The following is a 22,011-nucleotide window of genomic DNA, read 5'->3' as shown; positions in this document are numbered from 1 at the left end:
TTTCAGAGTATTAAGTACAATTTGATAAACACTTCAGAAAGAGCGAAACTTGAACGAGTGCGGACAAGCTTTGGAATTTTGCAGTTGTGGACGACGAAGTCGATATCAAGTAAAGATAGTGAAAATATTTAAACTACTAGCAAAATGGTAGATAAATTCATAAGCATGTGGAAAGTACGCGAATTGGCTGATAAAGTGTAAGTGTGGAATCATTCAGGAAATTTTTAAAGATAATATACTAGATACCAAAAAACCTTGTATGCACACATAATCTCAATGGCAATGTATAACTCTAACCCATTGTGTAAAGCTGGTTACCAAAATTTATAGCAATTGTCTCATTTACCCACGTATCGTATTTAAATCTAATATTAAATATCCCACATACAGCAGTTTTCATATTTATGCAAGTTAGAAACCTATAAGCCAGGTGATTTTTGATTGAATAAAGTCTATAATTTCTGTGCCAGTTGCTATTTTGTATTGCATAAAGTTTGGTCTACTATTTGTGTGAGAACGGGTGTGTTCAGTTGTATGAGCTAACAATTAAAATGCTTTCAAATTTTAATTCAACTTTCGATTTCTATTTCCATTTTGGTGTTTATAAGTACTACATCCGTTTTATATTTTTTCCCTCAAACACACAAATACCACCTGTTCTGCATAGGCACATAAGAAGCATAAATATGCATATGGTTTAATCTTGTTTTGATTATATACTATGTACATATATATTTTTTACTTACCTCTATTTTGTTTTTATAAAATATATGTATACGTAATATTATATTGAAATTTAAATTAAGATTACTGTATACAATTTGTAGAATTATTAAAAATATTGAATTTAAAAATTTTCTTGTAGAATAAATTACATTATTCATTAAAAAGTATTAAATAAAAGTAAAAAAAATATAGTAATTATACATGTCTAAAAATGTGTTAAGTCGTTATATCCGCAATCAAATTTATATAAAATATTATTAATAATAAACATTATCGTAATATCTGTGACTAAAGAATTAATTTTAAGTAGTCTGAATATTAACATAAGTTTACAAAGCCTCCACCATACAATCAACCTCCTTAACTTAATGTAATCGAAGGTGTACCAACAGATCAAAACTAAAGATATACAAATCTACGCGATATAGAAAGTAATTACTCTCTGATAGAACCGAAATGGTTTCACGACTTTTTCAAAGTGTTTCTATCTGGTCACCTCTATTTTATGTTATCTAGAGACATACAACAACTGTGTTTGCATAGTACCTACTTTGATTTTTTGCAAGTTGTTACACTTAATTATGACGATTAATTGTTTTATTGTAATTCCGTTGATCATAAAATTAGCACAGACTAGAGAAGTTAAAAAAGATTTTGTCCATGATTTATAATATAGTGTTACTATAGTTAATTTTCTATGAATCCAAGGTTTTAAAAGTATACTTGTAACAATACATTTTTATTATTATGTTTGAATTAATTTATTTACTTAAAAGTTCGGGAATTGGATGAAAACATGTTATTAATGAAAAAATGTAAGCTATGAATGCCCAATAGCGTCCCCTTGAAGAGCAAAACTGACAATTTTTGTTGTAGTAGTTATACATACTCTGTTTAGGGGTGAGTAATTAAGATGCGTGGAACGACTTTTTCGACCGGATTAGTTGACAAGAAGACCGGGGATTAGATTAATGTATTTGAGAGTCCTGCAAAGATATATTTAGTATTTGGGGATCAATAATCAGTAGTTTATCCTATTGCAGTTTGCTTTTGTAACATATTTCACACTTCAATCAATTCATATGTATGGGTCAGATCACAATTGAATATCATAACAACCGAGTAGCTCATTGATATTATGTTCCAACATATTTTGTGAACATACTGTGAAAGAACAAGAATACTTGAAAAATGATAATGAGAACTGAGAGTGTTGTATCATTCCCGAATAGGAAACTCTCGTCAATTCTTGTTACATAGCCAGGAGATTTTTGTACTTCGATAAGATTTCACAAATGCAATATTCCATAAATACTGTTCTGTTAATTCGTATATATTAGACTTTGAAAAAAAAAATCATATTAATGGAATCCTTTCTCCTACTAATCACAGAACCAATGTCGTTATGAACTACACGGAAATTGAAGGAAAGGTGCGTGAAGCCACAAATGATGATCCCTGGGGACCCACAGGGCCCCTAATGCAGGAATTGGCGCATGCAACATTTTCATATGAAAGCTTTCCCGAAGTCATGTCCATGCTGTGGAAGCGCATGTTACAGGACAATAAATCTAATTGGCGTCGAACGTATAAGGTTTGTATACTTTTCTCCATTACTATTCGGCTTGAAAATATATGATGTATTTTATATATTCTCTTAAATATCCAATAAAAATAGAGTTTACTGCTATTGAACTATTTGGTACGTAATGGTTCCGAGCGTGTAGTGACATCATCTCGCGAGCATATTTACGATTTACGGTCGTTAGAAAACTACACATTCACCGATGAAGGTGGCAAGGATCAGGGTATTAACGTTAGACATAAGGTAATTTGTAAATTTGATACGTATTTTGTTTTAAATTGAATGTATCATTACATTATATTACAGGTTAGAGAATTAATAGACTTTATACAGGACGATGAACGTTTGCGCGAGGAGCGGAAAAAAGCGAAAAAGAATAAGGATAAATATATAGGTATGAGTAGCGATGCAATGGGCATGCGTAGCATGAGTGCACAAAGTGGTGGTTATAACGATTGGCGTGCGCAGCGCAGTGATTTCGGTGACAATTGGTGTACGTAAATTCGAATAACTATAAATATAACAAATTTTATGCCAATTATAATTATTTGTTATTATTAGATTCCGATGCACGAGGCGGTGACCGTTACGAGGATGAAGATGCGCAGTATGAAGGCGAGCGGGAGTTCTCCGATAGTGATTCGCCCAGCCCAAGGTGCGTAATGGAAGACATGAGAGTGTAATTTTGTTGGTTTACCGTTTTTATATACATTACAGGAGAGCAAATCGCTACAATGATCGTTCGAGCCCCGCTGAGTTTGGCATAGAGGCTAAGCCAAATTCGATTAACATGAATATTCGTCCCAAATCCGCACTTAACAGCACTCCATCTAGTATTACAAGGCAGCCAACTGCAAAGCCAGTTGTTGGCAGTAAAAAAATTGACATGGGAGCTGCAGCAAACTTTGGTAAAATGTCGCCAACCGCTGCCGGAATACATTCGCCTACTCATCGTGATACGCCAATCAGTGGTGGAGATGATTTAATTGGTAGCAACGGCAACAATGAGGGTAGCATTGCATCAATAGATAACAATAATCTTATGGGTGCACAGCAAAAGAGTGGTGGTGGCAGTAACAATAATAACTTACTCGATGATATATTTAAAACCTGTCCGGCACCCAACGACAAAACTTTGACTAGTGCTGCCATCACAAGCGATGATTTGGACGATTTTGACCCTCGTGCCATCGAGTCGAAGCAATCACAAGAATTTGGCGATTTCACCTCAGCCTTTGATAGTGGAGCATTACCTGAATTGCCCTCGACGAACATTGCGGCAGCCTCCACCGATGAATTTGCAGACTTCTCTGCATTCCAAGGGAGTTCGGGTGCCAACACACTCAGCGGGCTAGACAATAGTTTGTTGACGACGGCCACTCCAGCTAACGATTCATTTGATTTATTTAGCGGTACTTCAGCCACCATTGCAGAAACAGTGGCGCCTGGAGCTTCAACAACTACAGATCTTTTAGCAGGTTTGGGCGACTTGTCCATTCATCAAAGTATGCCAATGGGTAAGTTAATTTTCTTTTATGTAATTTATACAGTAAGTAAACACCATTGCTGCTGGGGTGAAAGCATTTTAAAGTTGTTTCAAATAGAACCTCTCGCGCATTTTTTATATGCCTAAGATTCCGGAATTATGTTATTAGATGTTAAATATTGTAGTTACCAACCGAAATTGCGGTTGAAAAGTAGAAATCTAAAGTAAAGATAATCGCATACAATTTGTACATACATTTGCAATTTTTGCGGTTACATATTCCAATTGGATGCACACATTCTTCTCCACTTTCAGTCGAGGATGGCATAGAAGAGACACCCAGAATTAAGCCAATACCTGTCAACATTAAAAAAACACTTAAACAGGCAATTAGTATATTCAAGTCTATACCGAAAATCACATGTGCAGCAGATGCCACGAAAATTGCGAAAACAATTGAGAATTTGTTCAGCAGCGGTGTTCTACCCGGATATTGCACGCCGGAGAAAATTATTGGCTTCGACAAGGATGCTTTGGACTGGTCAGAAATCGCCTCATACGAATATACGGAAATCTTGATGAGTCTCATAAGACTCTTCAGTCGCGAGTGGCCGGGTATTCGCTCATCAGCTGAAGATGTGCAAGTTTTCAACCTTTTTAAAGTTGACTACAGTTTTGCTTTCATTTATGAAACTTTTTATTCGCTCAACAAATACCTATCCATATTGGACGAGGATGGGGCCACAACCATAGTCTATGTATTGTCGGAGCTCATGAATGATTCGCAACTATTACCTTTGGCCATCCTGCATATATGCCGCGCACAATCTGTACTGACACCTGAGCTGGCTGAACTGGGATTAAATACATTACCTACGTCGAAAATCGAAGAAATCAACACGGATGTCACAGAGTTTTTGCAAATTATTATTTCCCTACCGAATCGCGTAGCCAATAAATTGGGTCAGAACTTGCCAGATGCATTTATACCCCATAATTATGCTCATAAACTACTCCAGCATTTACTTTGCGCTTTGAATTTCATCTTCAAATGTGAAAACATTTCGTGTTTCAACTTGGAATTTTGCAGCAGATTATTAAGTCGAATAATAAGAAACTTCTGCAATTTCGAACAAGGTGACAGCAAGTTATACGAGTTCTTGAAAATAATGGATGAGTTTGCCAAGTTGTCAGGACCGCGTATTGTCATACAGAAAATGTTTAATGCATTAGACCCGAATGCTATACATAAAGCAGGCTTTGCTGTGTTGCTCACCGCGCCAGATGTCGATGCTTATCGTGTGCTTGGTGACGCTGCAGCCAATTCAGCCAACTGGCAATTTTGTTTCACACATACATTGGCGATACAACATGGCCCGAATTCCGAGCAGGCTCTCTGCGCCTTAGTACGCTATTTAGCATTGAACGATCCGAAACTGGTACAGATAGTCTTCCAGCAACTGCTTAGTGTTTGGTCGAAGCGTACCACTTTGCTGAGACTATCGGAAAAAGAGCACTTAACGATTGGCAAATTACTTATAGCAACGGCTAAACAATTATTTGATGAACAACAAGATAAAAAATTTCACATGTTGAATGACAACGAATACAAACGTTATCTCCATGATATTTTACGTTTCCATTTGGAAAGTGCTGATGTGGTTCAAAGGCATATTGGCATGAAGGTGGTGGAGTTGATATTCAATTATATGGAAGACCAACAGACGAAAGAGGAGGATCGTCTACACTTCGAATATGCGGATGTTTTGAAATTGTCACGTGGCAGACTGATAACGGAACTTGATAGCATAGCAAATAACTACAAACAACCTAAGAAAGATGATGCAGTGGGCGCAGAATTTAATTTAATTAGATTAACAAATTTATTGGAAAGTTTCATAAAAGAAACGACTGAAATGTCAAAAAATGTTACACCAAAGTCATCTTCTCCACCGGTTGATGTGCCTTTGAATTGTGTCGAAATATCAACGAAATCAATGGAACTAGATTCAGATGATGATGAGGAAGAGTATAAACCTTATAATATGTCGAACGACACGTCAATTGTAGCAGAGAAACGTCCCAAGTTTCTGCTGGATTTATTACACACCTTGAGTACAAAACCAGATAACTATGAAGTCTTTGAGGCCGCCATATCTGCAGCAGAACAATTGATCCGTTCACAATTGTCACAGCAGGACTCCAGCCTTGCTATTGACATTTTGCGACTCTTCGTTCCACTCGAAATGCATTATTACTATGAGGACTTCGAGCGCATGAAATTCAAATGTGGCGTGGCAGTTTGTGTATCTGTACCAGGCTCCTCTGCCAAGTATCTATGTCGGGAATTTCACACCGATAATACATGTTATAACGCCACATTGCGCATTCTCATGCTACAAATAATGGCTGCCGCTGCCAAAGAACTCTCTGGTATAACCGGTGAAGCAGAAAATAACACTGAAGCCCCACTCCTACCAACCCCCGCAAAACATCCGCGCAAATTCCACTTCGAAAATGAACACGAATCTCGTTTACTGGCAGCACAGCGCATAATACGACAACGTCTCAAAGAGAAAACTAAGCGATTCCACAGCCGGCAGAAAGGGTTGGACTCAAAATCCGCAAAACCGAATCGTTTCCACAAAGTTGCAGGCACATTTTTCTTTTCGCTTGTTCGTGGGTCACGCACTCAGCAGATGTTGTACGTGAAGCCCGATCACATTGCACACGACATTGATACATTGCTATTGGTTAATTTTCTACACACACTAACCGTATTCGTGTTGAGCGCCACGAATTGTCCGGTATTGCCCGTCATCACTCGGGAAGTTTTTGACTTGTGCACGTTTGTGCGTTTCAGCGTTGAGGCACGGGTTCGACTGGCCACATTAGAGCTTATTGGTGCCACCTTAGTGACCACACCAGCATATATACTTATGACACAATTTGGGGAACGCATTGCTGAGATACAACAATGGTTAGAGGATTTAGTTAAATCGCCGCTATTCGGTGGCGAAACTTCAGAAGAATGTCGTGATATCGCTAATCAAATTCTGGGCACTTGCTATAAATTGTACTCCGCAGAGCAAATTGAATAAAATAATTTCAACTTGCCAAAGTAATACTTATATCAAATATGGATATAATAAATTTCGTGAAACCCTTTGTATATAATTGTATTCTTTTCTTCGCCAATAAAATGTTTTTTTTTATACAATAGCTTTTAAAATTTGCTTTGATTTGTGCATTATTTTTAACGTAAAAAAAGAATCAAGATCATTAATAAATTTATAGAAATCTCTGATAGTTAACCTATCAGTTAACCCAAGTTTGCCCTTAGAGGATAATCGGAAGCTTGCCATTGACAGAAATATCTTGCTCTATCTTACAATAATAAGTATAAGGCATCCTCTGACCATCATTCATATGATAACATGTGTTTATTGCAGTCGATTTATCGAAACGAAATTATTACGAATAATTCAATATTTCGTATAAATCATGTGTAAATATGTAATTTTATTTATTTACATGAATTTATTTTTGCTTAAATTTTAAAATATACTAACAAACATAAAATTTGTCTCCATACCATACTAAATACATACATATGTACATACATTTTATAAATATTTTGTAAATTTATTGTGTTTGTTATTTTTTTTTTTTTTTTGTTGCGTGACGAAAATATTTTGGAATTTCTATTCAACATGTTTAATTAAAATCTCATGGTTTAAAAAAAAAATAAAAATCAAATAATTTCTATGCATGTATAAATGAAAGCGTTTCTCAACATACCCGGCATCATACCACCACGGACACATTAGGTAAAACGAATTAAGAGTAAACAAAATTAAGTTGGATGTTAAAGGCTTTGCTTGTGTTTCCCAAAACATTCGCAACAACCGCAGCTTGTATGCTTAAGTCACTTCTTCTAACTCTTTCATCTATGTATTTACATTGGCACATATTAGAATTCATTTCTAATTTTGCAAAGTTTATTTTAGCAGAAATATGTACTGATAATTTTATGTAGATGTATATTTCAGTTCCCCTTCGATATTGATTGATTTTTTGTTTTGATTTAGCTTCTTCGAGTCGAGTTTTATTGCTTTATTTAATTACTACAAATCTGAAGCATTCAAATATATTTGTTTTTCAAATTGTTTAAATAAAATACGCAAAAACTATTTATTAATAGCGTTGAATTTCGCTAATAACAAACATACATATGTAATTAATTAATTAACGATAATGTACGAAAAGCCAAACTATTACTTGCATTTGTGTTCGATGTACAAACAGGTTATTCCTTTATTGTGGTGCTTTTATTATACATATTAGAATACAACACTATACCTCACACAGACATTTTTCCTCACACCTATTTCAAATCCACAAATGTATCTGTGCGTATATATTATGAGTAAATCACCTCACTTTGAGAAATTCTTACTTTGTTTTCTATAGTTTTGCTTTTAAGTATTCATTCACCATCAATATTCTTTCAGACAACATATTACCGCCTTTTTCAAGCAACAACAACAACAGCAACCTACTCCAACCCATTAGTGCTAGCAATATACAACAGCAGCAACAGGCATTGGGCGCAACCACAGGCACTTCTACATCAGTTGCCGCACAAAATGTCGGTGCTACATGGTCCGAAAACTTGAAGACGGGCGATCTGAAAATCGATCTAGACAACTTGTTGAACAGCAAATCAAACAAGCCTAATGTGCCAGCACCCTCGATGAACGCGTTAAAAACACAAAGTCCCACGAAACACACAGGCTCCGGTTCTGTTGGCAATAACAATGTGACATCGACAATGCCAGCAGCTAGTTTTAATGCATTTGGCGGCGGTGGCATTTCGCCATTGACGAGCCCCGGCTTTGGTACGCCGAACCTTGTACAGAATTCCGCAGGACTCGCACCTGCCTCAATGGGCATTCCAGGCGCCTTCTTTGCCCCAACATCACAAAACATTCCACCCCAATCAAAGCAAACGACTTCAACATCAGCAGCAGCATCACAAATGTTTGCCAATTTTAGTGCAATGAACTTGGAACAACCGCCGCAACACCAAAAAAGCGGAGGCAATAGCAACAATAATCAACTACCAGGGCATGGTTTTGATATATTCCAATGATATTTAATAGCATAAATAAATCACACCGGCATACCTATATATATATATATTATGTAATGTATAGTTCTGCAAAATTTTGCTTTCTTTTTCTTCTTCTTGTTTCTCGTTTTTATTGTTCCATTCTACTTTCCAACTGTAATGTTTATCATTAAGATTATCCGTGTGCGCTGATTATCTGAATGAGCTAAAGTATTGCAATTTTTGGCTGTCAAGAAATTCGTAAGCAATTAAAATTAAGTATGTGCTTATATCGATATGCACAAATGTTGTAATAATCTCTGTTATATAAATGAGTGCAATCGACATACATACATATACCTAAGTAAACGTCCACTTTTTGAGTTTTAAATGTTAAGTATTACAATAAATGTGCGTCTTACATACAATACAATTACAATAGGAAAGTATACAATACTTATACAGATATACAATGAAATGTAATACATTGAAAACGTTAAATATTATTAAACATAGAATCGTATTAGTGAATAAAATGAGTTAATTGAACATACAAAAGGGAGTTAATCCAAGCGTATACTCACTATGTCGGGGATGTTTCCATACGATCACAACCTCCATACATACATATTTACATATATTTATATGTATTTAAATAAAGATAATGATAAACAGATTTTTAACGAATCGAGCAGCAAGAACATTTAAAATTTTTATTCAATAGATTTGTTCTTTCATTTACACATATACATATGTATGTCTGTTGCCTTTTTTACTTTCAAAACGATGTTTATTTACACTTTATAGATCCAAGATTTTCCGATGTTACTGAATGTTAATCTCTGTAGAAAGTTTCTTGGACGTCACAGGTGCATACATTATTTACGAAAGCTCCTCATTTTACTACTTGTTATTATTTATGTTGTGTTTGTAATTCGCATAATAACTACATATACCAACATAAATTATAAATGTGTGTGTTCGCCTTGAAATCTTCTTTCACCGCAAAAGCATTTGAATACGTACCATTATATAGTATTATAGTAGGTACCCACTCCGTCCTTATTCCCATTTGGATTAAGTCTGTGCATATCGCCACTTCACTAAAAAGCAACTAATGTTAAGAATTAAATAATGAAACAAGTAAAGGTTGTGTACAAATATGTATGTATATGGATCAATATTTTTGTAAAATTCTGTATTATTTTATGCTTGACCCAGAAAATATTTTACAAAACACATCACTTCAATTACCATCGTATATTTGTATGTAAGTACATATATTAATTATATAGTAATATAAATTAGAAAGAAGAGTTTAATAAGAATAAATATATAATTTCGTTATTAAATATGTGTAAGTATAAAAACTGTATGGAATCGATATGAATTTTCCAAAAGAGACATAATTGCAATAAATCATTACAATATTAAACGTTATTGGTGGTAAAAAATCAATTTTCTAATTTTAAAATGGAAAAAAGCCTGCATTATTATAGAAATAATGTTTATGTGTAATAAATAAATCAATATGTATGTGTTTAAACGTTGTTAGTCCGTGGTATAAGCGTTACATATTCGTAGAAATTCCCCGAACGAAGCCACCACCGAAATTCATATAAACTCTCGACACGATTTTTATCAAAAACATTTATTTGTGATCTAACTAGATACACACATTCCAAGATATATAATCTTGATAATGTAAGAGCATTACATTGACATATGTTAGTAGTATTTAGGCGAATTATGAATATGAAATAAATTCAGTATGCCTACGTGCACTGACACTCAACTAAATAGTGAGACTTTTTTTGTTCGGAGCTAAAATAAATAGTATTTTTGTTTATAAGGAACTCGATGTGGTCATTATATACAAAACGATTTCAAAGTTGTGTCAACGACCATATGTAGTTTAATTGAAACATTGAAAAAATCTCGGCCTAACCGACTTCGGAAAAAAGTGTAACGAGTTTAAATTTTAAGGTTCCTTGAAGCTGTTCAGTGTATGTAAAGGATGATTTTTTAAGAGCTTGATAACTTTTTAAAAAAAAAAAACGCATAAAATTTGCAAAATCTCATCGGTTCTTTATTTGAAACGTTAGATTGGTTCATGACATTTACTTTTTGAAGATAATTTCATTTAAATGTTGACCGCGGCTGCGTCTTAGGTGGTCCATTCGGAAAGTCCAATTTTGGGCAACTTTTTCGAGCATTTCGGCCGGAATAGCCCGAATTTCTTCGGAAATGTTGTCTTCCAAAGCTGGAATAGTTGCTGGCTTATTTCTGTAGACTTTAGACTTGACGTAGCCCCACAAAAAATAGTCTAAAGGCGTTAAATCGCATGATCTTGGTGGCCAACTTACGGGTCCATTTCTTGAGATGAATTGTTCTCCGAAGTTTTCCCTCAAAATGGCCATAGAATCGCGAGCTGTGTGGCATGTAGCGCCATCTTGTTGAAACCACATGTCAACCAAGTTCAGTTCTTCCATTTTTGGCAACAAAAAGTTTGTTAGCATCGAACGATAGCGATCGCCATTCACCGTAACGTTGCGTCCAACAGCATCTTTGAAAAAATACGGTCCAATGATTCCACCAGCGTACAAACCACACCAAACAGTGCATTTTTCGGGATGCATGGGCAGTTCTTGAACGGCTTCTGGTTGCTCTTCACCCCAAATGCGGCAATTTTGCTTATTTACGTAGCCATTCAACCAGAAATGAGCCTCATCGCTGAACAAAATTTGTCGATAAAAAAGCGGATTTTCTGCCAACTGATTTTGGTAATAAAATTCAATGATTTGCAAGCGTTGCTCGTTAGTAAGTCTATTCATGATGAAATGTCAAAGCATACTGAGCATCTTTCTCTTTGACACCATGTCTGAAATCCCACGTGATCTGTCAAATACTAATGCATGAAAATCCTAACCTCAAAAAAATCACCCGTTACATATGTACATTTTCTTTACATTTCAATTTTAACGTAAAATCAAAATTTATAACACAAAATTAAATAAAATATTTTGATTAGGTTATTCATTTAAGTTTCGATAAACAGGTGTTAGAAAGTTCATCGGAAGTGAATTACTCGATCATAAGATTTACAAAATATAAAATCTGTTTCCTATTCAAAATTAAAAACAAAAGGAAATACGATTACTAATATTTCTGTACTTTATTCAAAATGTTTCGGTACTTATTTTACAAAATGTTTGAGTTTGTAAAATATGTTAGTTCCACAGAAGAAGTTTCCCCCTCTAAACAATGTGGAGAGAATAGCGGACAATTATAACCTAAATATTAAAGAGTGTATGTTATATATTTTGTGTACCAAATAAAGGCAATCACTAAATAACTATGTACTTTGTATAACCTAAGAAAATGGTTACTTGTTCCCAATTAAGCATCGGCATCCTTATTCTTATTCTTCTTTTTCTTCTTCTTCTTCTTGGGTTCTCCTTCACCAGCTTCGCCACCGTTTTCTTCTACGATAGTTTCATTGGCTTCTTCGGCATTTCCGTTGCGTTTGTCATCTTTCGCATCACCGTTTTCCGCTTCTTCGGCTTTGCGTTTCTTCTTCTTGTTTTTCTTTTTCAATGTTTGTGCCTCGTTAGCATTGCTGTTGTCTTCTTTTTCGGCTGCCTCGATGGCTTCTTTCATTACTTCTATATTTTTACGTGGAACTTCACCGGATTCGTAGAATTTTAAACGATCTTCCACCTGTTGCTTTAGTGTTTCACCAAAAACACTTGTCGGCTTCTCCAAAAAACAGTCTATACGTGAAGCAATTGAACACTTATTAGCCAAGAAACGAGATATACGCCCTTTGTTTTTTAATCCAGCGCGTCCAATGAACGACGAATGATACAGCAGTCCATATTTAGGTGTGTTCGAACGAGTTTTCAATGCTCGGAAAAGTGCTTTTTCCGCTCCCAATATTTGTACTGTCGATGCTGGGTATTTGGCCAAGTTGGTCAAACTGCCTGCGTGCGAAATCAAACGTGCTCCAACTTGATCACCAATCAGCGATTGTAAATTTGGTGCCACCGCCTCCATTTTATTGTGCAAATATGTTGCCATTTTCTTTCGATATTCCGATAAACGAACAACTCGCTCCGCAAATAATTCAATGTTCATTAAATCTACTATCGAAATATCCATACCCATAGACATTTTTGCGGCGTCTATAATAGCCTGCGCCTTCGCCGAGTCCATTACAATTTCCTCCAATTCCTCTAATTTGTCTTGGGTAAGGCTTTTACGATCTTTTATATATTTAGCAGTTTTGGCAAACAAGTAATTGTCAGGAACAATTTTCACCAACTCTGGGAAATGATACGAATACCACTCACGTATACGCATGGAAAATGTATTTACGTCCTTATCCAATTGATCAAGGAGCGCAATAGATTGTATAATCATATTGTCCGAACGGTGAACGTTAAACTTGACTTTGGCGCGAGAATAACTGTGGCCCAACCCCAGTTGCGCTATGCCAGCAGACTTGTCAGTGAATCCTTAAAATAAATTGTTTCCGTTGCTTTTTACTCTATATATTTATACCAAAAATAAAAAACTCACCTTTGACTAGTCGATGAAAATGAAAACGTATGCCACGAATTACTTCAGGTACTGCTCCAAAATGGCTACATTGAACACCAATCGATTCAGTAATAGCTGCTCCCAACTTGGCATCCGCTATACCCAAGGTACATTTCTTCTTCTTCAACTTTGAGAAGAAATCATCCAAAAATAGCAACAGATCCTGTGGGGCAATACCTTCAGAAATTGCGTTAATATTTTCAAGCGCAGCTATTGCTGTTTTGAATGGAGAAAATCCCACTAATTTTACGATTGAATGGAATTTTGCTATATCAGTTACGGATGCCTCAACTTGAGGAAGAAACATCGACACTTCTTCAAATTCCTTGACCGAAAAAAGCGAGTAACCCGCAGCATGTTCGTAAAGGACGTATAGTTGTGACTACAAAATTAAATATTATATTAATACAATTAAAAGGATCAAAATAATTCAATACAAACCATATTTACAGCGAAATACGCCACTTAATTCACACTAATAAAATAAATACAAAATATTTAAACTCAAGTACTCCACGCTATAAACTTTTCCACGTGTTTTGCATTTGTACAGAATTTTAATGAGGGTTTGACATTTGTTAAGCAAAACGTCATCTATAAAATACGCTGCTCTTTTCAAGTTGAGACATTTGTGGGCTTACAAAAATTTTCAGTTTCCGAACATTTTTTATAGCTTATTTTTTTTTTAATTTTAATTTTGCAGTCATAATTTTCTTTATAAAACTTTTTTTTTATAAAAAAATGTATTGATTGCATTTGAGTTTTGTTCAAACAAACTTCATTACTTATGTATTCATAATTAAATTAATCCGTTTTTAAATTTGGGATAGATGAGGCAGATGTTATATTAAATTATTGGCAGATGTTATATTTACTGTTGGATTTTGCAAAAGATAACTTCTCCCTGCAGAATGTCAAACTATCTTTGTTTGCAAAATGACAAAAATTTAATTCAATCTTCACTTTTAAACTTTTTAAACCATTTTGTAACTGTGGTAAATTTAAATGTATTTGAAGGTGTAATATTATAAATATATTCTGTATATACAACAAGTATGGCAACCACAATTTTGAGTGAATAGTGAGGTGTATTTTGTCTTCGTGTTACAAATATTTTGCAAATAAAGCATCTACAATTCGTTAATATACCAAGATTTAAATGAATTTAAGTTGTTACAAGTTATATATAGAAATTGGAATAAGTTTTGAGTATAAAAGCTTTATAACATTCGCTGAATAAACATTGAGGGCGAGATCAGCTGCGATAGAACAACAGAGCCCATTAGCAGACGTAATATATATATATATGTATATATACATATATGAGAATCAGATTTAGTAAATCATACAAATATACATAAGTGTAAGTTGTTACGGTCGGTTCCCAATATCCTCGATCAAGTAACAACTACACCTTAAGTGTATTAACCAGAAGCCACCTCAGTGTTTTCTTAAACTCGTCAAATTGCTAAAAGTAATCAAAAAATATTTGAAATAAAGATAAAGTAAGGAAAATACAGCTTATATATTTCAAAACAAACATCGATCTCAAAACCCGACGTAACTGTATTTGAATTCAATATTTCTAACGTACGCTTAAAATAAAAGGTTGAAGACATGGAATTTCTGTTGTAAGTATTGTTCCAGTAATAAACATTATTATTTTGATATTAGTGTACATTAATTGTTCAGATGTAGAAATCCCGAAAAAAGATAAAGAAAGAACAACTTTTTTTTTTTGTAAAATCTAAATAGTACTAGAAAACACTAAACATAAATTATTAAACAACTGCCTTCTTTCTTCGCTAATTGCAAGGACTTTTATTATATTAATAAATCAAGGCATACACATGCCACTAACTATATACAGTAAATAACAGTGGAACCAACAGTATTACGTTCTTCATCCCTCTGCAAAATGTTTAGACAGTTAAGACGACGGGACCATAAAAAAGTTTGCATTCCTAAATAACAAGTCTCTAAAATATTCAACGTTATGTAATCATCTTTTAATACCGCACATTCATTTTAAGCAATATCATTTCATAATTAAGTCTTTAATTACAATGTTCATTTTCAGAGATATATATGTATACTTTGCTCTCTAATAATTTATTAAATCACTACGATTGTAATAAAAAATAAATTCTCCTTGAACAACGAAACTTCTGAGAATATCCGAATTCAAAGATAACCTCAACTTTGTAAACTGAAAAGATTTATTCTGTTAAATTAGAAATCGTTAAATGCTTTCACTAAAAGTTACGTAGATATTTTAGCAATTAATTGATTAGTAATTATGTGTTTAATGTTATTTAGTGGATCACGTTCAAGTAAAACTTTTAAGCCGAAAAAGAATATACCAGAAGGAACTCACCAATATGATTTGATGAAACATGCGGCTGCAACTTTGGGTTCTGGTAATTTACGTAATGCCGTCGCATTGCCGGATGGAGAAGACCTCAATGAATGGGTAGCTGTTAATAGTAAGTTTGATTTGATTTGCTATCGCTTTTCATTGATTTACATGTCTATTACTATTACAGCTGTCGATTTCTTCAATCAAATAAATATGTTGTATGGCACCATTACTGAATTTTGCACCGAAGAGAGTTGCGTTATTATGTCGGCAGGACCGAAATATGAATATCATTGGGCGGATGGACTAACTGTCAAAAAACCTATTAAATGCAGTGCACCCAAGTATATAGATTATCTTATGACGTGGGTGCAAGACCAACTAGATGATGAGACACTGTTCCCATCTAAAATAGGCATACCGTTTCCAAAGAATTTTCTCAGCATAGCGAAAACTATTCTAAAACGTCTATTTCGTGTTTACGCACATATATATCATCAGCATTTCTCAGAGGTTGTTACTCTGGGTGAAGAGGCACATTTGAATACATCCTTTAAGCACTTCATATTTTTCGTTCAAGAGTTTAACTTAATTGATCGGCGCGAACTGGCTCCACTGCAGGAACTTATTGACAAGTTAACAGCGAAAGATGAGCGGCAAATATAGGATTCATTGCAAGTCGGGATGCAATTAGAGTTTTGAGTGTGAACGGTCTCATTAAGGAACGGATTATTGACCGATAATCAAACACTAAAGAAAATACATTTGTTTTGCAGTACGAAATGCCGTAAAAATATAAAGATACATGGCGTTTTTATATTTAATTTTTAATAACCTCAAAACTATAAGTATCCATCGAACGATTTAAAATTAAACGATATCAAGAGTGAAATTTATTTTTTTATAATTAGAATGATGTAAGTGTAAGTTTGTAACAAGTGCTGAATACTTACATTATTGCTACTACTAGAATTCGAAGATAGAAATTTTAATTTATTCTTTAAATATAAATATTTATAATGTAACAACTATTTTTAGTGGCTTAACAGCGATAAATGCAATAAACTTATATTTTATTTATAATTTATTTTAGTATTGATTTAATATATTTGTCCACTTTAAAAATGCTAGTATTAAGTTTCCCTTAAAAGAACACTCAAACTCCATATATATTAAATAGGTGATGATTTATCACAGGTGTATGTGGTGGTGAAAAGGTCGCCATCGAAACTATTCACCAACGCCATAATATCGAATATCTAACAATTTAACATTAAATGAGATAAGAATACTTAAACAAAATTATACGAATGAGTGAAAAAAATCAACAATTTGGAACTAGACTTTATAAAAACGAATTTCTAAATTAAGAGTGGACATTTGCCTTGTGTTGGGGGAAAGAAACTGAATTGATGATTAATAAATAATAAACGGGCCCCATAAGACATAAATTCATTATATTTTACAATAAAATTTTTAGTTGGATGGAATTTCTTCAATTTTTGTTGCAAAATAAACAACGTTTGATTGCAAATTTTAATACAATTGTGTACTTACATGCACGTATGTATAATAAAACATTTATTAGCAACGCATAAAACCCATTTTAATAACCTAAGGTAGCATTAGGCATTACATTACTAAATGTATAAAACTTTAGAAAATAACAAAATACAATCTCACACAAAACATAATCGCTTGAGTTTTGAACTGCACACCTATATCTATTATAAATTCAAATCCTTTATTGTAAACATAATACAAACATATATTTACAGGAAATACACATGTGTATACATACATACATATTATTTAAAATCTTCCAACATTTATTAAGAGAAATCCGGACCTGAGTGGGTCGGTGACGGCTACTGGTAAGAAGATAAGTTCGGCCAAGTATCTAACTAATGTAGTGAAAGCTTGGGATGCACATTAGTTTAGTATTTGCTCTAAAACAACAACAACGTAGTCCATGCAGGAGCACATTTTATTCTTATATTAAGATTAGTATACCACAATATATAGATACAGTTGTGTGTTATTATTATGTAGAGATATGTAAAATTGAGACATACATTTGGAAAATATTATCACATAAGCATTTGCTGTACTAATAAAATGTAAGAAATATCGTATATTTTCATACCTAACATTTACATATACGTATAAGTATGTAAGCATTTATTTAAAAATATCTATATTAACAATGTAACCCAAAAGCCTAAATATTATATACATACTTATATATTAATTAACATGTATTAAATACTACCCATATACATACCTACATTTGTATGCGTGTGTATAAATGACACCAACTACAATAAACTCATTAATCTAAATGATAAAAATTCTCTAATATGGTCAATGGCTAATATAATTTTATCTTGCCTTCTAGTATGAACGCTTGTATACACTAGCATTTAACTACATATTAATTAATTTAATTTGATTATTCATTACAATGCCGTTTTTGGAAATCTTAATACTAATCAATATTATTTTACTTATACAATACTAAAACAAATCACAAGTTGTTATCGGAGGAATGAACGCGAGCGAATGATATGTTTAATTACTTCTCTCGATGTTTGGCGAAATTGGTTCAAGTTGCCAGTATGCTTTTGTATTTATCATATTCCTGATAGAAGTTCACGTTATCCTCAACGAGTTGTTTCCATTTGGCAGTAAGTTCTCTGTAACTGGGCCCGTTGCCTCCAATATCTTTCGGTAAGCCAGCACACTCCACTGTAGTTAGACGCTTTTGTACAACAACACGGGAGCGCATTTTTGGTGTCATAAATAATCTATGGAATGCAATATAATCGTATTAAACGAATTATTTACCAGTTATAAATGTAGTCACCTGAAAGTGTTCAGAAAGATATTCACGTGAGTCGGCGCATTTATGAACTCCAAAAGCTTTGGTTGACATGGATAAGCTTGCCAACTTTCAACAGAATGCTTTATCATTCTAGGATTCAATTGGAGTGCATGGCCCAACTGAACGCCCGCCATATCAAATATACCCACAATACCTTGCCCACAATTATCTGGCTCGAATTTTAGTAGTAAGTCCAAGACCATTTTACTGACCTAGAAAATACATTTTAATTACACTTTTACATATCGACAGACATTTATATGTACTATATACTTTTACCTTGAAAACGTTGTTTTGGGAATGGAGTTTTGGATCGTGTGCAGCCGCACGTATTACAACCACCTTACGATTTTTTGAATCTACGCCATCGACTGGTAGAAACACACCAAGTTTGAGTAGTGCTTGTATTTCTGGTAAAAAGGGATCTCTGTTGGCGAACCACTCTACACGCTCCGCACGCATTTGATAGAAACTATAAAAAGTCATTTAATATCATCGACTCATTAAAAATAATACTATAATCAATTTAACTAAAAAACAAAAAAGGAGTAAAGATAGGCTTCCACAGATAATTCAGTCAGAGTCATATTAATTTATTAAAGTTAAGTTATTAAATTAATCTCTTAGTTCTTCTGCTACATGTTTTTTTTTGCTGAAAGCAAGATAATAAAGCTAAAAAGGGCGTTAAATTAGCAAGTTAGGAAGGACTAAGGTCGAGAGTAACTGAACATTTTATTCTCTCTGCATTTATTTATTTAATTGTATTAAGATAACACACAACATTATTTCATAATTAAAACCTATACATAGCCCGATTTCACTAATCTTGTCACCTAACAATATTATGCCCAAGATGCACTCACTTAAGCTTTCTCCGATATTTCACCATATTACCTATATGGGATATCACTATAATTACCTATTTAATATTCTATTTTTGATTTAATGTATCACATTTAAATTCCAAAATTTGTCCTTCAAAATCTTCGATAAGCTGCGAATACAGTGGGTACACAATTCCGATTGGAAATACACTGTTTACATATAACGATTTTTTTTTTTTGAATTTCTAACGCTCATCTTGATAGTGATACCATTGTTTCTAATTAACTTTTGCGCGCAGCACATAATACTGGTGCACACGTAATGCCCCCTATTATTTAAGTGTAACTCCAGACTTACTTTTTTATTTTTTTCTTTGTTCGATCCAAATCATATTTGCAACTACGTAAAAAGAACAACAAATTCTCAAAGTCATTGTTGGCGTTTACATTAGGGTTCTCTCTTAACCATTGCGAAATATGTTGTACTTGTAGGCGAATCCTTTCAGGCTCCGTGTCATAGGTGCCCACTTTCCTGGAACCGTGCAGCAACATTCTAGTTGCGACTTTTGATTGTAAACAATAACTTAAACGCAGTGCAATTTTTTGTTTGAATTTTGTGTTGTGAACTTTGCTTTTCCTCTTTTCCTAATACATTCACAAAATCAAACACACAAAACGAATATAACAATGGGGGCGAGCGCTGCTTAATCGCACACCTAAATGCTAAATGTCACGCAAATGTTAAAAAGCGACGTTACAAATAAACGCTCTTCACGAGGCAAACGATCGCGTGAAACTGTGCCAGCCGAATGCAATTGCAGTGCCCGGAGCTCTGTTTATGTCTGGCGTGCCGGTGTCGATGTTGTTTATGCAGTCGTTGCGATTCTTAGAACCAACCAATGCATTCAATTGGCAGCAGATGCAATGCGAATGTCAGGACAGAGCAGTAAACGCTGGCGCACAAACGTCGAAGCGCCAACGTTGGGTGGGTAGTCCATATGTATTCCTATTTTTACCTTGACAAAACAGTATAATAGCGTTATGATATACATAGGACAAACTTGTATGATGTGTAGCTTCATCTCAACATTTAATCATGATACAGGATCGTCGAAAAATCGACCACTTGATGGTTGTTTGTTCATATTATATTCAAAAACTCAGGATGACACATCACGCAAACAATGCGATAAACGAATATCGCCTGGTCGCGCCCACTTTAATGCTAAATTCCAAAAAACAACTACTCAGCTATATATATATTGGAATAAATTTAATCTAGCTCATCTGAAAATGAGCGAAACCGCACTATATTCTCTAGTACACACAATGAATATGACATTAGAGGCATGCATAGATTTCTACAAAGGAATATGATAAGCTCCGAACCAATGGTTCACTTTGTATCGACCAGAGGAGTCACCAATTATAATGTTAATATTTGTACTACTAATTTTTGGAAAAATATATAAAGGGAAAATACTATATGAACCACCCTATATACATACATATGTACATGCAAGCATATGTAAATATTGTTAAATAAGTAGATTAGGTTTTTCTAGTTAATTTTATTTAAAGCTGCATTTGCTGTTCTGTTTTTCATTTCGTTGGCGCGTTTGCGTTAAACAATAAATTTGTATATAGATTGGACCGCGATAAACACCATAGATTCAGCTAATCCAAACGTCCAAAAGGCCATAACGTTTAAAGCGTTTTGCTTAACAATGTTATTGTACCTAAAGTAGCCAGTAGTCTTAAAACGCGACCAGTATCGCTTATCAATATTGGGAAGCCGTTAACACTTGTGTATGTACATATGTATATATGTTAGTACGATATCTGTGCGAATAAATACTCAATAAGTTTGTTAGCACGTACATATGTATGTGCATATGTATGTAGTTATATTATTTCAAATAAGTATTATCAGTCAAACAGAAAATTATTTCTTCAGTCATTTACATTGCTCGTAAAATGTCGTTATGAAGATTAACTAATCTTTACCATCACAAAGTATTATTCGACAAAGACCAATCTCAAATAAAAAAGCTTAAATTAATTAAAAATATTTCTAAATTTTTAAAAAAGTAATATTTTAATTGTTTAATGTGCATACATACAATGTACAAATAGTTCCATCAAATTCTATTCACCTTCTGTATATATATTTTTAAATATTTGACCCGTACAAATAAAAATGGTTTATGGTGTACCAAAATTTTAAAATTTTTACTGTCAAAACCAAATATTATTGCCACTTTTGAAGAAATTTAAATAGAATATACATATGTACATAATATATAACAATTGCTAGTAGTACAATTGTATGTGCATCTTCTTTGTACCGCCATCGAACTTGACAATGAGCGCAAAGTCAACTGCAGCCTGGATCAATGTACTATTGCCGATATACACACATAATCAAACAA

General features: G+C 33.9%; 4 protein-coding genes across 5 annotated transcripts; 2 read left to right on the top strand and 2 right to left on the bottom strand.

Annotated features, from left to right (window-relative positions):
* Window positions 1-31: 31 nt before the first annotated feature.
* Window positions 32-9,788, top strand: LOC105214339 (clathrin interactor 1). 2 transcript variants are annotated; one of them, XM_011187708.3, is made up of 7 exons: window positions 32-197; window positions 2,119-2,320; window positions 2,405-2,554; window positions 2,618-2,804; window positions 2,873-2,966; window positions 3,029-3,828; window positions 8,312-9,788. In XM_011187708.3, the coding sequence occupies exons 1-7, from the start codon at window positions 145-147 to the stop codon at window positions 8,950-8,952; spliced, it is 2,127 nt and encodes a 708-aa protein (XP_011186010.2). In that variant the 5' UTR covers window positions 32-144; the 3' UTR covers window positions 8,953-9,788. The 2 variants fall into 2 exon arrangements, with proteins under 2 accessions (XP_011186010.2, XP_011186009.2); XM_011187707.3 differs by lacking the exon at window positions 8,312-9,788 and adding an exon at window positions 4,113-7,019.
* Window positions 9,789-12,061: 2,273 nt separating this feature from the next.
* Window positions 12,062-14,114, bottom strand: LOC105214340 (nucleolar protein 56). The gene is made up of 3 exons (XM_011187709.3): window positions 13,954-14,114; window positions 13,492-13,894; window positions 12,062-13,427 (listed from the first exon to the last, which is right to left on the bottom strand). The coding sequence occupies exons 1-3, from the start codon at window positions 13,954-13,956 to the stop codon at window positions 12,310-12,312; spliced, it is 1,524 nt and encodes a 507-aa protein (XP_011186011.1). The 5' UTR covers window positions 13,957-14,114; the 3' UTR covers window positions 12,062-12,309.
* A 454-nt stretch (window positions 14,115-14,568) lies between these two features.
* On the top strand, window positions 14,569-16,954 carry LOC105214342 (MOB kinase activator-like 1). The gene is made up of 3 exons (XM_011187710.3): window positions 14,569-15,143; window positions 15,832-15,998; window positions 16,059-16,954. Exons 1-3 carry the CDS (start codon window positions 15,130-15,132, stop codon window positions 16,535-16,537), a joined length of 660 nt encoding a protein of 219 aa, XP_011186012.1. The 5' UTR covers window positions 14,569-15,129; the 3' UTR covers window positions 16,538-16,954.
* A 620-nt stretch (window positions 16,955-17,574) lies between these two features.
* Ttpa_0 (retinol-binding protein pinta) lies at window positions 17,575-20,426 on the bottom strand. Its single transcript, XM_011187711.3, has 4 exons — window positions 19,938-20,426; window positions 19,035-19,227; window positions 18,738-18,967; window positions 17,575-18,678 (listed from the first exon to the last, which is right to left on the bottom strand). Exons 1-4 carry the CDS (start codon window positions 20,129-20,131, stop codon window positions 18,477-18,479), a joined length of 819 nt encoding a protein of 272 aa, XP_011186013.1. The 5' UTR covers window positions 20,132-20,426; the 3' UTR covers window positions 17,575-18,476.
* Window positions 20,427-22,011: the final 1,585 nt, after the last annotated feature.

Source organism: Zeugodacus cucurbitae, chromosome 2, assembly GCF_028554725.1.
Source record: "Zeugodacus cucurbitae isolate PBARC_wt_2022May chromosome 2, idZeuCucr1.2, whole genome shotgun sequence".
Taxonomy (NCBI): domain Eukaryota; kingdom Metazoa; phylum Arthropoda; class Insecta; order Diptera; family Tephritidae; genus Zeugodacus; species Zeugodacus cucurbitae.
The sequence above is the reverse complement of the archived record's forward strand: the minus strand, read 5'-3'. Positions and strand labels throughout refer to the sequence as shown.

Excerpts from the sequence above, each read along its gene's own strand:
- LOC105214342 (XM_011187710.3), top strand. Across the intron at positions 15,999-16,058 it reads TGAATGGGTAGCTGTTAATA|CTGTCGATTTCTTCAATCAA; the intron begins GTAAGTTTGATT and ends TTACTATTACAG.
- Ttpa_0 (XM_011187711.3), bottom strand. The coding sequence starts at position 20,131 with ATGTTGCTGCACGGTTCCAGGAAAGTGGGCACCTATGACACGGAGCCT. Across the intron at positions 18,968-19,034 it reads CCCAAAACAACGTTTTCAAG|GTCAGTAAAATGGTCTTGGA; the intron begins GTAAAAGTATAT and ends TGTATTTTCTAG. Across the intron at positions 18,679-18,737 it reads ATCTTTCTGAACACTTTCAG|ATTATTTATGACACCAAAAA; the intron begins GTGACTACATTT and ends TGCATTCCATAG.
- LOC105214339 (XM_011187707.3), top strand. The coding sequence starts at position 145 with ATGGTAGATAAATTCATAAGCATGTGGAAAGTACGCGAATTGGCTGAT. Across the intron at positions 198-2,118 it reads CGCGAATTGGCTGATAAAGT|AACCAATGTCGTTATGAACT; the intron begins GTAAGTGTGGAA and ends TACTAATCACAG. Across the intron at positions 2,967-3,028 it reads AGTGATTCGCCCAGCCCAAG|GAGAGCAAATCGCTACAATG; the intron begins GTGCGTAATGGA and ends TATACATTACAG.
- LOC105214340 (XM_011187709.3), bottom strand. Across the intron at positions 13,428-13,491 it reads TTTTCATCGACTAGTCAAAG|GATTCACTGACAAGTCTGCT; the intron begins GTGAGTTTTTTA and ends ATTTATTTTAAG.